Raw genomic sequence first — 15,536 nt, 5'->3', positions numbered from 1 at the left:
ACAAATCCAATTCCAATTGCAAATTCATTTGCCAAATATATGAATCCATGGGCATGGGCATTGGGTCCCTGTTTGTCTCCAAAAAGTAGTTTGAAGTACAATACAAAAATTGCCATCAATTTATTTAACTTTTTATCTTCAAGCTAAGCCATATATATCCCACCTTGAGCACCCTAGCCATTGTTTTAATTGCTTTGCACACAAACTCCCAAAATGAAAAAGACTTTCACTCGAAAAATGAAAGAGACCGGTTTTAATGTTTTGTGGCTCTCTTCAACTACCTGAAAGGTTGAAACAAGGCTTTCAAGGTCCACAACAAAGATAACCAATACAGGACTGGACTAGCCAGTTGACTTGCAACATAATTCTTGGCTCTTGCCATTGTTGCATGCAAAAGAAATGGACGCATGAATGAACCATGATATTAATGCCGATGCATTACTTTTTGCTACATGGTAACTTTAGGGAATAAATTATTAGTCTGATGGATTCAATGTTAGGGCACTCTCTTGTCAGATTTGCATTATGAACGCAAAGTATTTCACAAAAATCTTGTACCATTTCAATTAAAAAGATTAAACAATGAGAAGAGTCTCAATTTCCTCATGTATGCTAAAGATATAAATGGTGTCAAAGCCTCGACAATAAATTAGGTTTAGCACTTTTCAATATACTCAAAAAGGTTCAATTTATTTTTATGAGTAAATGTTACATTATCAAAAATATCTAGCATGTGATATATTTGTTGTAGAAAAGAAGAAAAAAATCACCCTTTAGCAAATTGGAGATATATCCAATTTCCACAAAGCATATCATTAATAAAGTTTTTCCCAACATGAGTTGCTTATGAACAAACCTAATATATTTCATTCCTTTCAATATACTACTTGGCATTTGTTCCACCAGGAACCGTCTGTAAGACATGTTTAAGTTTGGGTCCGAACCCAAGTAACCCCTTCCTTGAACCCCAACATTTATACATAAAAAGAAAAAGGAGAGAAAAAAAAATCATGAGTTCCATGTGCAAATATTGTTCATGTTCAGCAGTGTTAGCAGACTTATTTTTAAGCCATAATCGAGTACGGGACATGCAGTGAAAGGTGGTAGATCCAAAAAATATCGATAAGCTGAGTTGTCTATGTCGTGGGGTTGGACGCCACTGCCTACCAATCTCTTTTCTTGGAGTCAAAAGCAACAATCCATCGTTCAAACCATCTCCTGCTTCAAAAGCGTATATATATGATTCATAATTTACCAGTATATATATATATATATATATATATAACTCCATAACTTGCCATTAAATAGAATGTTTGTAAAAAAGTACAAACAGCCAACAATATCTAATTAAAGGATTAATTGGAATGTTGAACATGAAATGAAATATATATTTTTGGTGAGGATAGGAGTAGTACTCTTGAGATATCAAAATGACATGTCTCTATCAATGTTGGACATTCTACAGACAATTGATCTGAAATCTTAAATTTCAGATTTTTACCCCCCTCCCCATTAAAAAAAAAAAAAAACCAGATGAAAGGCTTTTAAAAATTTTATTAGGGTTAGATACATATAATATTTAAACCGGTAAGTACATATTTTTTTTCTACTTATGAGAATCAGAAAAGGACATTTGCATTGCCTGATATTTCATTTAGGAGGTGCATCAAAGCAAAGTTCAATGATGTTTTTGCCCACATAATGATTCCAACAAGATTTTAATGCAAAAAGATGTTCACAAAACACGTTGTAAAATGCATTGAACCTGGTTTTTACTTTTCCAGAAAACCCTCCACTAACACGTAAGTAAGAAACATGATTCCAACATTATGCTAGGTGTTTCTTTGGAGGGGGGAATTTTACTTTTTGTTAAGTAACCCAAGTGTAGAAGAACAAAAAATTGATGCTTCATACAGGTAAAACTGATCAAATCATAAGAATCATCTTGACGATTGTTGATTCATTGATAAGTTACAACCTTCTAGCATATATACTTCTTATAAAAAAAATTTTTTTTTTTACATTCTAAAAATTTATTGAGTTTTAAATTATATAACAAAAAGTAATCAAAACTTCATTTTTTTTTTTACTCTTAAGAGCCAAATACGAGATTTTTAAATTACCACAATTAGATTGAAAGCTTAGTTATTTATTATTATATGAGTTTATTTAATTGATATGTTCTTATGTTAATTTAATTTTTTATTTATAATTTAATAGATATATGGTAATTTTATAAACTCATGTATGTAAAATTCGGGGAATTTTTTACCGTGGATAATTTTTTTTGATAGAGAAATTTTAGCAAGGATTGTACGGGGGAAAAGAGTACGGGGTGAACGTTATGACAATAGGAGTAGCAGGGACTTCTTGGGTAATTTCACTTCCCCCCATATTTTCGAAACGGTGAGAAAGAGCAGGGACAAGCGTGTTAGAGTATGGGACCCTAGCCCACAATTAAAGAGGAAAAAAACCGCAATAATAATACAACCAAAGAAAATAAAGCCTGGCCCATTTAAAAAACACACATCCTGTCCATATGATTTCCCCACGCGCTATGCCCCGGCGACGTCACCCACCACCCAATCAAACCCCTCTTAAGTGCTGCTTTCAGTGGTGGCCACAGCGCGTGACGAAACAATAGCACAAGGAATTGAATAATTCTTAGCGATAAAAATGGATTTTCTCTATTGCATTAAAACAGTATTGGTGCTCTTTCCTTTTAATTTTCATTTTCAAGCTTTCGTTACAGGGGCAAGATCTTCTTCACTTTGCTGTCAGAATCCAAACCCAAAAGAAGACATAAGGAGAAGAAGAAGGAAAAAAAAGAAAAACGAGAACAAAAGTACCTCTTAGTTTCAGCTACCATAGTCTCTCTCTCTCTCTCTCTTTCTCTGCCTTAGTTCTTCAAAGTTCACATTTTGAGCAAAGAACTGAAAGCTCTACCACAGAAAAATAAAAGAAAAAGCCTTTTCCTTTTTGTGTTTTAGCAGACACTGATTCTTTCAAGGTATCCTCTTTCTTTGTTTTTTTGACTATGTATTACTGGGTTTTCTTTCTATAAAAGTTTGGATTTTTTTGCCCTTCTAAAACTCATATTTATATGAAGTCTTAGTGTGTTTCAGTGTTCGATTCTACTGTTCATATAAGCATCAAAGCAAAGGTTTGGAGGGAAATAATAGGTTCTGGGTTTTGTTTTTCTTCACTGGATTGTTTGGTTTTGTGAGTGCTTTTTCTTTTATTTTTTTGAAATGAGAATTTTGGATCTTAATTAAGAACTTGATGTGATTAATTTTGTTAATTAAAGCATTGCACCTTAGATCCAATTCAGCGCAGAATGTGGTAGCTGAGATCAGAATAAGCCATGCTCTTTGTTTGTTCATGCCATGATACTCATTTTGTGCTTGAGAGTTTAGATATATTTCAATTAAGATATTACTTTGTCTTAATATCCTTGTAAACTGAGATTGAAATAATTTTGCAGCATTATCATTTTTTGGCTTAGACATTAGGGAAGTAATGGAATTATTTTGACTTTGTTCAATTATTTTTAGTCTTCTTTTAGTTGGTATTCGAAGTGGATACAGATGCTTAAATGTTATACTTCGTAGGCATAATATTATAGGTAAAGGTAAACGAGTGACAAGAAAATAAATATTTTTTCCATGCAATATTGAGGGTTTTTGTTTAGCTTTTTCTTTAGTCTTGTTTTCTTCACTTGAATTTGGATTTGACTAGGAAGGCTCTTTCAGTTTCAAGAGCACTGTCAATTTGCATATAATGTCAAAGATGCTACTTGCCTAAGGAGCTGGTTTTGGTCGTTTTCTGTTTACATACTCTGCAAAAGGACAAGTCAAATATAATAAAAAAGTATATATCTTGCATGCTTATTGCCCGCTAATTTTTGGAATTTTAGGTTGGGATGTATGTTAGATGAAATCTAGTAGAAGCCAGAGAAAGTGACAGATTGTATTAGAAATTAGGCAATTGGTCCCCAAGGGGACACTGCAAACTGTTAGAATTTGAAACTTTAACCTAGAGGTCTCATGTTTGAATCTTGGGGATGGGAGAATGGTGTTTATGTGATGGAAAATGGCTACCACCTTTTATGTAGCTCAAGCTCGATGGACTTTCACGTGTACTTAGAAGAAAAAAAAGAAACTATGCAATTGATTAAGAATAAATTGAAATATGCAAACATTTTAACTTCAAAAGAATTTATAGTAATTTGTAGAAATAATGAGTAATTCTGGATTTTTTGCAATGTTATCAGCTTGCGTAAATGAGATCGGAGAGTTCTGGATTTGTTTTTTGATTGATAGAGAGTACAGAATTTGCTTTTTAATAAAAATATATGGTTTAGGTTCATTATGATGGTTATAAACATAGAGCTCCATACTTGCCATTACCAGAGAGTCAAGCTCCTAACTTTTCTTACCACTGCTGCATAAATAAGTTTTAAACAAATTTCTTCATTTGCAAGCTAGATGCTGATCTAAATCATCATTGTTATGCAGTGTTGAGGCTTTCTTATATGATTTCCCATGTGGTGAGGAATCTACTTGGTGCCATATGAATCTTATGCAGATAACAATCTGAACATGGATAAAGTATCTCCGGATTGTCCATACCCAGGGTGCTTTTTCTGTGTCATGAAGGAAGGAAATCCAAGTAAGCGCAGAGCCAGTATTCTGAAATTCTTTAGAGACCTTCCTTCACAAGATGATGATGGTCAAGTTCTACCTATCAGTGGCCTTTGGAATACTGCCATGGCACATCCTAATGATCCTGAATTCATTGAGTTGGGGATCTTTGAGTGCATGGCTGCACTAATATGGAAGGGTCTCAAAAATCGCCGCTGGCTTTCTCATGACCAAAACATATATATTCCTTATTATGCAGCACATATTATTGGATCCTACACCATGAACATGGAAGAGTTCGCTGAAAGTGCTGTGCATGCTAGTGTAATTCCTCCCTTGGTTGAGCTTTTGAGAGGGAGGTTGACTTGGGTTGAGCAAAGAGTGGCTGTGCGAGCTCTAGGACACTTGGCTACATATACAAGCACTTTTCCTGCTGTAGCAAGTCATGGAGAAATTCTTGAGGTCTCCATTCAGCTAGCAATGAGTTCACTGGAAATAGTTTACTCTCACTTTTACCAATATGTTGATAGAAGGCTAAGTTATCACTGTGATTTGCTTACTCGTGGTATGGGTGGTGTTGAAATGGAGTCAAGGAAGGCGGAAGAATGGGCCAGTCAGCTGCAATGTTGGTCTCTTCAACTCATTAATTGCTTTGCTTTTAAGCCTGAGTTTCTTCCCACCATATGCAAGCCTGAATTTCTTGTAAAGCTACCAGGAATGTGGGGTGGACTTGTTAATGAAAACTCACCAGCTGGTATTGGTTTGTTAAGAACCATCTGTCATCATAAGCTTGGTAGGGGACCTGTTGCTAGCTGTCCTGGCATTATCGAAGCATTGTGTAATATTGCTCGCTCATCAGATGATTGGCAGTATATGGCTATTGATTGTCTTCTTTGGTTGCTTCAGGATCCAAGCACATGTCATAAGGTATATTCCTCTAATATCTGGGTGATAAAATTTAATGAAAATTCCATATCGGTGTAGAAGGCCTGGGGCCTCTGATACCATTTGGGTTGTCTTTTCCCATTATGACCACATTTTGTGACTGAGTCTCTCTTTCACAGTGCCCATCATCTGTAACAACAGACTCTATTCCTTCAATGGAATCTAATCTAAATCATTGAGCATGCATACTTTCTTAGTTTATTTGAATTCCATTTCACCTTTTTATTTTTTGGATGGTTAAGTTGGGGAAGAGGGAATTTGGACTCAATAACTTTAAGAGGTATTATATGAGTACCAGGATGTTATTTTCTTTGCCATATCCACCGACTTTTGCTGATCATCTTCATATATCTTCTGTTGAAGAATTATATTATCATCTAATAAGCCATGCAGCCATATAGATTGCTTTTGACCAAAATTTCATTTAAAATTCTGAAACATATGGAGAATAGTCCTTTCTTTTTTCAATATGGCACATATGTTTTGAACTTGAACGAAAGGTGTCTGGGAGATGTGATACTTCCTTGTGATCTTGCTTGACCTTGAGTTCCTCTTTTTTGAGTAAAGTATCTTGTAATGCAGTCAAGGTACTCAGAGTTATGCCCTCATTTTAGTTTTTTGTCATTTATCAAATATAAAAACTATACTGATTCCTGACATGTAGAAAGCCTGAGCATTTGTACCGAAACTAGTTAAGTAAATGAAGAAGCATCCACATGTTTGTTTGTTTTAATTATTCATTCATTCGTTTATTTTATATTTGGTTTAAGTTCTAAAGCTGCCACATGAAGTCCAAGAATAGGTTTCGTTTTGTTGATACCACTGTCTTTGGTCGAGAGCCTTATCTCCATTAGAAATTTAACTATGTGGCTCACAACTAAGTTGTTCACTTTTGGTTTTGGGATATAGCTGTGGTATTCTCCATAGAGCTCATCTTCATTTGTCATACAGGTGATAGATAAGGCAGTACCTGCTCTAGTAGACCTTGCAGAGATTACAACTCTGGGTGATCACAAAAAGCTTGGAGATTCCATTGTTAATGTTCTTCAGGAATGTATTCAATCTCAAGGGACAGGACGCAGCTCTCTCAGTAACCGCACAAAAGAACTGATCGAAGAACTGTTGAGTTCGAGGCAGAGATTGAAGTGGGAAAAGAATATGCCAAAGGAGGATCTCCATATTAAACAGGCTGCTGCTTTAGTGGTCAAGCTCGAAGGAAACTCTCTTTTCTCATCAGGAAATATATCTGGAGCTGCATCAAAATACTCAGAAGCATTATCATTGTGTCCAATGAGATCCAAGAAAGAGAGAGTTGTTCTCTACAGTAATCGAGCTCAGTGTCATCTTCTATTGCAGCAACCATCGGCAGCCATTAGTGATGCTACACATGCATTATGTCTTCACAACCCACTTAACCGTCATGCCAAAAGCCTATGGAGACGAGCTCAGGCTTATGACATGCTTGGTTTAGCTAAAGAGAGCTTGCTAGATGCCATTCTCTTCATAAACGAATGCTCCCAGTCAAATGACCCTGATCTTTCATTGAGGCAAAATAAGGTTCCTGACTATGCTGAACGGCTAGTGAAGAAGCAGATGCGTGCAGCTTGGTTATTTAGAGAGGCAGCTATCAAACTTGGGGGTGTGCACTGTGAGGGTGATGCAGGTGACATGTATGGCCAGGATACTGATGACTCTGAATGGGAGACAGCTAGTGAAAGTGATATTGGAAATGATGGAAGGGATGAAATGGGTGATGATGATGATGATGATGATAGCGAATGGAAGAATGAAGATGAGAGGAAAGATAAATATGAAAAACCCTCAATGAAAGGTAAAATTGAATATTTTAATGCTGCATAAAACTTTTATGCAATTTTGACATGTTTAGTGTTCTTGCATCTGTGACCAACTAAACAGTAACAAATAATAATTACAATAGAAAGAAGGAAATCTGTTTATATTCCTTTTTTGGTTGCTGACAAAGAGGGGTTGGGGGGGGGGTTGTTCACTACATAGCAATATGATATCAACATATCATCATTTAACAGTTATCTTGCAGATGTTGGGGCATAGCCCACTTCATAGACATACCTCCCTTGTCCCCTTCAAAAGAGGAGATTGCAATTTAGACTCTCCTGCTAATACATTCTCAATTTCCACTGTTCTATGTTTCCATTGCATCATTTTAAGATGCCATTCAAGCTCTTCTATGACAATTTTGCTATTGTGATTATTGATAAACAGATTTTGAGATTCATTGAGGAACAGATCTTTACAAAATCAATTGACAGCTTATGTAAGCATTCTATTGGCTATGAGCATATCTTTTTTCTTTTCCTACCCAAAACATCTTTATCGTTATACGAAACACAGTATTTGCCCACTGCAGTCTCAAAAGTTATATCTGAATGAAATGAAAACCTACAAAAGCCAAAAGGATAAAATAGTTTTGAAGAATTTCTTCTTTATCCCTTAATTAAATTTTTTAAATTCTGTTGGTTATGTGTAACTAAATGCTTAATGCTTTTAGCTAATACAGCTGCAGATTGGGTGGCAAACCTGTCAAAAAGGGATTGTGCCTTTCAAACAATTAACCTACATCTTCCGTGATGTACATTCTGAGTAGAAATGAATTACCCACTCCCTTGAAGTGTTTCTAGTTTTAGCTCTAAGATCTTAAAGATTTCTGTTTTATATGATTTCTCACATAAGAGTCTTAGAATGGGTTCTGTTGTTGGTTAAGACGTCTTAGATAGTTCATTGTATGGATTTTTTTTCCTCCTGATATAGGTGGAATAAAATCTTCTTTCTGGCCAAGAGAAATATCTCAGTGCTTTTAGGGTTCCAAGTTGCTGTGTTTGCATTTTTTTTTTTTTTTGGATGCAAACTTTGTTTGCATGTTACCGGTGGAATAAATCATGTTACATATCGAGCAGTAAAATTGGTTAGTTTACCAGTATTTTATTATTACCCTATTCTTATTGCAAGGATGCAAAAACTTAGGAGCTGTCCCGCAACTTAATTATTAGAGGAGCCAAGTCTTACACATTTGTTGTCCACCCTGCTTGAATGTTATTGAAACCCGCTCTTCTATACAGTTGAGCTACATTCAAGTGTTGGCTTGACTTGGTACTTGAGATTGTTAGCAAAATGAGTTGATCTTGGGCCCCAGACAAAGGCTGGTTTACTAAGCTTTGGCTTGTTGGTTGACCATATGAACTTATTCATGTACTATAAAACTGATATATACAATATAAATATATTTATTTTATAAAAATAGTTCTTAATTTCAAAAACAACTAAACAGACATTTTATAGTTATATATTAAGCCAATACTGTAATCTTTTCTCTTTTTTTTTGTAATGAAACTTTGATTTGGGAGACATGGTGGGGATTAAATTTGAATGGTTATGTGTCAATGGGAAATGTTTCAATTTTCTGTTTTTAGTCCAGAAGGATAGATTAAGACTAAAAAAAGTAATGAATTGTGGCTTTCAAGGAAAAGATAGGACAAAATGGTATAATAATCATAAAAAGTCTAAAGAAAAAAAGAAGGCAAGTTTGTTTCCTGACTTCTATGTCAGCCAAAATATCTTCCACAAAAGCAAGCAATAAAAAGAGCAGAAGAATGTGTGAAGAGTGTTTGGCTATCTTTTGATGTTTGCTTATGTTAGAATAAGAAGCCGGAATGTCTGTTATAATTAATCTGTGATAATGCTATTGACTTTTAGCATCATAAAATTGTTAATTTGACTTTTGTTAGAATATCATGAGAATGAAATACACACATATAAAGACATGGACAAATACATACATACATTTATCAACTTTTTGGGCTTGAAGGGTTGAATGATGTGCACTATTAAATGATTAATTTCGGGAGTGTTATATGTTTATTGTTAAGGAATTATGATGTTGTACATCTTGTTACCATGGTGTGAACTAAGTTTCATCCTTAGGTAGCTTTCCTGCATGTTTAATATATTGTTCTGTTAAAGAGGCGGGGGGGGAGTGGTTTCTCAATCTTCAGCTCAACAACTACATGAGCAAAGTTTTTGTATAGTTCTTTGTTTGCATAGGGTCCATGACGTTGGAAACCTAAACAATGTGTTGTTTTTGGCCACTAATCCTGAACAATGTATTGGTTCCTTGACTTTTACAGACATAAAGCACGGATTCAATGTGCAGCTCACTGATGAACCATGAGTGTTTGATGAAGGACAAACAGCTTGGATGTAGCCGTCCAGTGAACAAAAGCTACCATGATTTGGCATTTGTTATCTCATACTCCGAAGCTATAGCCTAGTTGTGCTTAAAGTTGCTCTCATGTCTGGCTTAGTGTTAGAAGAAGCAAGTGAGAAGGAAAATTTGTCTTTTGTCATTGTTTTTAGAGGTAAAACTTGCTTTTACAAACATTTCTTCTTGGTTTTTTTTTTTTTTTTTCCTGATTTGTTCTTGTTAATTTCAACTGTAGAAAGTGACAATAGATTTTGAGTGTAGAGAACCATTTTGTCTGGAGGGGTTTGAAGCTTTGAGTGATCTCAAGATCCTTGTGTATATAAAACCCTTAAGGGTTTTTGACACTGAACTATCATATTTGAATGATAATTGTGATCTCTTATGATGGTTCAATATTTTATTGTGTGGGAAAAGTACTGGATAATCATGCTAGTTATGAGGTTTATGGGAAGGGTTATATCAACAACTAGGTATATTTAGCTCAATGTTCGGTGCATGTATTTTCTTTTCAAAGAGTTTGTTCCAATCTCTTTCTCACCAATAAAAAACTTGCGCGATTAAAAAGGGAGAAATTATTATATAAACATTTCTATTATGTCAATTTAACGTTTCAACAAATTCAAGATTTGATATGTAACTATAATTTATCATACGATCATCATATATTCACTTTTGTATTATAAAATAATATATTTATGTCATAATAATGTGTGAGAATGAAATCCTCATAATATCGATTAATTAAATTAAAATAATATTTTTAAAAAGATCGTTAAAAAATATTGTATTAACAAGATATTAGAAAGTCATATTTCACAAATAAATTTGTCAAACGATTGTACACATGAATAATTTTGATTTATATTCTTTCTTCACGTCTTTAAATGTTTTATGGAGCAATGATTTAGAGACATGCATGTGTTTAAATAAACTGTCCTGTGGAACACACCGTGAAGTTTGTTCAGGTTCGTCTGTGGCAGTAAAGATGGGATTGGACTTTATTATTTCTAGTTTTAGCAGACATCAAAACGGTTAAGATGCACACTCAACGTAACTTGGCTGTCCTGCTAACTGATTTGATGTGAAGTCTATCGTTATTAATAGAGACTCTTAATTTATTTATGGCTAGCAGTTGTATATGTCAAATTTTAGTAGTTGGAGCTTATCTTAATTATTTATTAAATGATGATTCAATTTTCAGTCTTAAATATTGGGGCACACTGGCACGTCACATGTACCCCTTTTTGGACTATAAAGATCCTGTCCTTGCTGGAGTCTTCTAAATTTGCTATAGCAACAAACAAACATAATAATATAAAAAAAAACTTAATTTATTCTATATGACAAAGAGTTTTTTCTTGTATCATAATTCAATTATGATAAAAATAAATAACATGTGAAACAAAAAGAAGCAAAATAAAAATTGACCAAGGAAATTTTATATTGGAAGTAATTATTTAAAATTTAAGGGTGCGTTTGTTTTGAAGTAAAAGCTTTTACAAAAAACATTTTTAAGATCTAATGGTATTTGAATGATTGAAAATGAAATTTTAGGAGAAAAAGTTTTATGGATCAACAAATAAAAAACTCGTTGATGTCAGAAATTATCCTATGTCTTTGAGGGACGTAAGACAATTTCTACCACACTAAAAGATAACAATTCTTGTTTAGAAAAAAAAAAAAAACCCTCTTACCTTAAAGCCTTAAGTTCTTAACACTATCATCTTTAACTTCTAATATTATTTGAATACTCATATTTTATTTCATTCAAAATCAAGGACACCGCCTCATTAAGTGATACGGGCCGTAGCCCTCCAAAATTTAAAAGAAAATTTTCATATCATATAAAATTTTTAAAAAATATTTATATATTCTCTTAATGATCTTATTAAAATAATTTCTTATTTAATAATTAATACAAATAAAGAATAATAAGATAATTTCACATATTTCACTCAACTTTAAAGTTTTTTTTATTTTTTCTTTCAATTTGTATTATTATTTTTATTTATATTTATTTTTTTCATTTCTAGTCTATTTGCTTATATGTTTTAAATTTCTATATTTTCTTTCCAAATTTCTATTAACTGTCAACCATATTCTTTTTCTTTCTTTTTTGTTATGTCATATACGGTATCTATCTTCTACTTGTTATGTTTTTTTTTTCTGTTATGTAAATTTTATTGTTTATGATTTTAATTTTTAAAAATTAATAAATTATTATGTACTTCTTAAATGTAAGTGTTAGTATTACATTACTACTTAAAATTTTATCAATGTATCATTTTTTATTAATCTCAATTATGTAAGAAGAAATTAACTTGAGTGTATCTTTTTTTATGTGTTTTATGTTTTATATTTAATTTAAAGAAAATTTATTGAATATATAATCTGTAAACAATCTTAATTATATAAGAGAAAATTATTAATTTTTCATATTGTATTTAACTATTTATATTTTGCACATTATAATTTTATATTTAGTATTATAAGTTTAAATATAAATAAAAATAAGAATATTGGATATTGACTGCATTAATTTTTTTTTCAAATTTGATTAAAATATAAGTAAATTAAAAACAATTGACAAATTCTTTAAAAAAAAATGCAAATTGTCCAAATGATTCTCTTATACTTAAGCCACCAAGTCTCAATTCATGAATAAGAACAATTTGAATCAAAACGTTTGATACTCAATCTTGAAAAAATCGATAATTTTCAGTACATAATTAATAATTGATAAATTTAAATTCAAAAATATGCTCGAGCATAACTTTCCTTTGTAAATTTTTCTTTTTTGATTTTCAAGTTATATAAAATTATTTTCTCCTTTCAATCTTTTGATTTTTAGTTAAATTTAACATATTAATTTTTTAAATTTTTAACTTTTATTTTTCTATTTTTGACTTTTAATAAAAGTTGACTAACTTTGCTTCTATTCAAAATAATAAGATCTTAAACCGTCATCTTTTTATTTCCTCAAAAACAGTAAGACATAATAATAAAGTACTTATAGGTTTGAGGCAAATATTTTTCAAAAGATGATCAAAGCAATGAAAAATATTTTCGATAGTTTATCCAAACAATAAAAAAATATTAAATTTTTTTATAAAACACAAAAAAAAAATTCTCAACAATTTATTTTATGATTACCAAATAGACCCTAACTTGAAAAGTTGAATTTTTAAGCAAGTTTATTGAATTATAAATTTGTTTATAGAGTTTAAAAATTTAATTATTGATATTTTAAAATAATAATTTTATATATTTTACCCGTTAAACAAAAAAGGAAACAAAAATCTAATTTCTTACAATGCTATTAACTCGGGACATCTAGAAAATGAATATAGGTTATGAAAATACATTAGACTTTATTAAGTTAGAATAAAATTGGGGGTGAATGGTACCTTTCTTCTGCCACTATTAAACCACCTTTTCTTCCCTCAAAATTTTTTTAAAAAAGGTAACCTTTAATCGAAAATTTAAATTCCAATGGTGGGAGTTGGGAGTTAGGACCTTTTGGGACCATTTTTATTTCCTCACCTATAGCTTTAAATGAACAAGTCCCCAGTGCCTAATCTCCCATTGAAGAAGAAACATTAAAATACCGTAGCATTTAATTTAATAATAATAAATATTGGAATTAATAATATTGATATTTCTCATATCAAATAAAATAAGTAAAAGAAAATCCAAGTTCAACAAAAACTTTTCTTCTGCTAACAGACAAAAGAATTCCATTTTCCAAAGCCTTCCACGCAATGACAAACGATGCCATGCCATGCTATCTCTATTGATTTCACCAAAACCCAAAAGAGTGCCTACGTCACGCCATTGGTTTCCGCGCTTGCTTCCAGGCTAGTTGCTCCTCTTGCTTTCTCTCTCTCTTAACATACACGCTCGCGGACAATAAAATATTTACAAAAACAAATATCTGGTAAAAAAATAAAATAATTAAAAGTATTTCTATATAAATACATAAAATAACTGTTCATTTTACACTTTTTTTCTATGTGAATACAAAATTGTCATTTGACATTGCCCTAGAAAAAGCTTTAGCGACCTTGACTAGCTAACGTGTGCTGTACTTAGCTTTTAAGAGTTTGGCTTTATTGCGATGTTTTTAGAGATTTGACTTTGTTTTTTCTTTAACGGGAGAGATGGACTTTAGTCTTTTATGCTTTATTGCATTTATATATATATATAATTTTTTATAAGAAGAATTCGAACACAACTATTTTAAGAGAAATAATATACATTAATTATTGAACTTAATATTTTGAAACATTTATATATACCTTCAAAATGCCAAATAATATATATTTGTTGTTCAAAGGTGCTTTTATGCTCTTCTTATGATAATATTTATTAAAAAAATTGTAATTGATACATTATAAACGTGGTGAGAAATAAACGAAAAAAATTTCATAAAGTACAGATTTCATTTACCTTAACAAATACCTTAGGCATCCATTAACTAGACACTTGTCAAAATTCTTGAAATTTAGATAAAGAATGTTAATTTTTGTTTTTTCTTTTGCATTTATTTCTCATAAAAATAAAAGATAAAAATATCAAACAAACTTTTAACTTTATATAAATAATTTTAATAAGTTTTTTTTAATTTTATAAATGGTATAATGTAATTATATATTATTTTTAACTTTTGGTGATTATTTGATATTATTATTATTTTTGTTTTGTTATAATTATTTTTATAATTATAGATTTTAAATTTAAATAATAAAATTATATTTAATTGTAAATATTTTTATTTAATCGTGTTAAACGTGTTGTGTTGTATATTAACATGTTTAATAAACGTGTCAATCGTGTCATGTTACATGTATATTAAACGTATACATGTGCGTGTTTTAAATTTAAGATGTGAATATTAAACGTGTCGTGTTTGTGTTTAACCTTAACATGTTTTATATTTAATCGTGTCTAATACGTTTACGACATGTTAACACGAATTGCTAAGTTTATGTTAATGTGTCTTGTTCAAAATTATCAGATTTAAAACAAATAGAGGTAAAATTTATAAAAGCACTTGAAAATAACCAACATAATTTATATTCTTATTTTCTTGAAACAAAAAATTGTTTTAAAAAATAAACATTAAAGCAAATTCAATTATAAAAACAAAAAGAAAAAGGTTGTCCTAATATTTTTGGACTAAAGTGAGAAAGTAATACTTCAAACTTGAAAGAATTAAAATGTAAATACATCTAAATATTTGATTTATTGATTATTGTATGATCTTTTATTTAAAGAATAAGATTCAAATTTCATTCTTTTAATTATAAAAAAAATATAAGCACATAATTTCTACTATAGTGCTCAAATCCAACAATTAGCAAATTGCATTGACTCATGCCATGTGTGTGACAACATCGTAGTGGGTTTGTACCATATTTTTAAAAAAATAATTTATAGTACTGTTACTTAGACCGTTGGATTTTATATAAAATTTCATTTCTAATTATTATATTTGACTAGGGAGGGTTGATTAAAAATTAATGATGTGGTCCCAAAGAAAACTCGTGCCATAAATGATTGCCACTTTTTCCATTGCGGAATGCCTAGTACATTGAAATTATGAATGAAATAACAAGTGACATTATGATTATTAGTTTTCAAATATTAAAAATAAAAGAGATACATTTGTATTGATAAAACATTTTTTGTTAAAAGTATTATTTTTG

At 31.2% G+C, this 15,536-nt stretch overlaps 1 protein-coding gene across 4 annotated transcripts; it reads left to right on the top strand.

Moving 5' to 3' along the window:
* Positions 1-2,713: 2,713 nt before the first annotated feature.
* Positions 2,714-10,223, top strand: LOC18611578 (ARM-repeat/Tetratricopeptide repeat (TPR)-like protein). 4 transcript variants are annotated; one of them, XR_016028150.1, is made up of 5 exons: positions 2,714-3,010; positions 4,518-5,570; positions 6,540-7,419; positions 9,752-9,982; positions 10,064-10,223. XR_016028150.1 is itself a non-coding variant. In XM_007047915.3 (5 exons), the coding sequence occupies exons 2-4, from the start codon at positions 4,602-4,604 to the stop codon at positions 7,847-7,849; spliced, it is 1,866 nt and encodes a 621-aa protein (XP_007047977.1). In that variant the 5' UTR covers positions 2,714-3,010; positions 4,518-4,601; the 3' UTR covers positions 7,850-7,884; positions 9,752-10,223. The 4 variants fall into 4 exon arrangements, 3 of the variants coding, with proteins under 3 accessions (XP_007047977.1, XP_088665488.1, XP_017969438.1); XM_007047915.3 differs by adding an exon at positions 7,833-7,884 and having other exon boundaries at positions 9,752-10,223; XM_088809362.1 differs by lacking the exons at positions 9,752-9,982; positions 10,064-10,223 and adding exons at positions 7,833-7,884; positions 8,128-9,093.
* Positions 10,224-15,536: the final 5,313 nt, after the last annotated feature.

This window comes from Theobroma cacao, chromosome 1 (genome assembly GCF_053813885.1).
Source record: "Theobroma cacao isolate CCN51 chromosome 1, ASM5381388v1, whole genome shotgun sequence".
Taxonomy (NCBI): domain Eukaryota; kingdom Viridiplantae; phylum Streptophyta; class Magnoliopsida; order Malvales; family Malvaceae; genus Theobroma; species Theobroma cacao.
The sequence above is the reverse complement of the archived record's forward strand: the minus strand, read 5'-3'. Positions and strand labels throughout refer to the sequence as shown.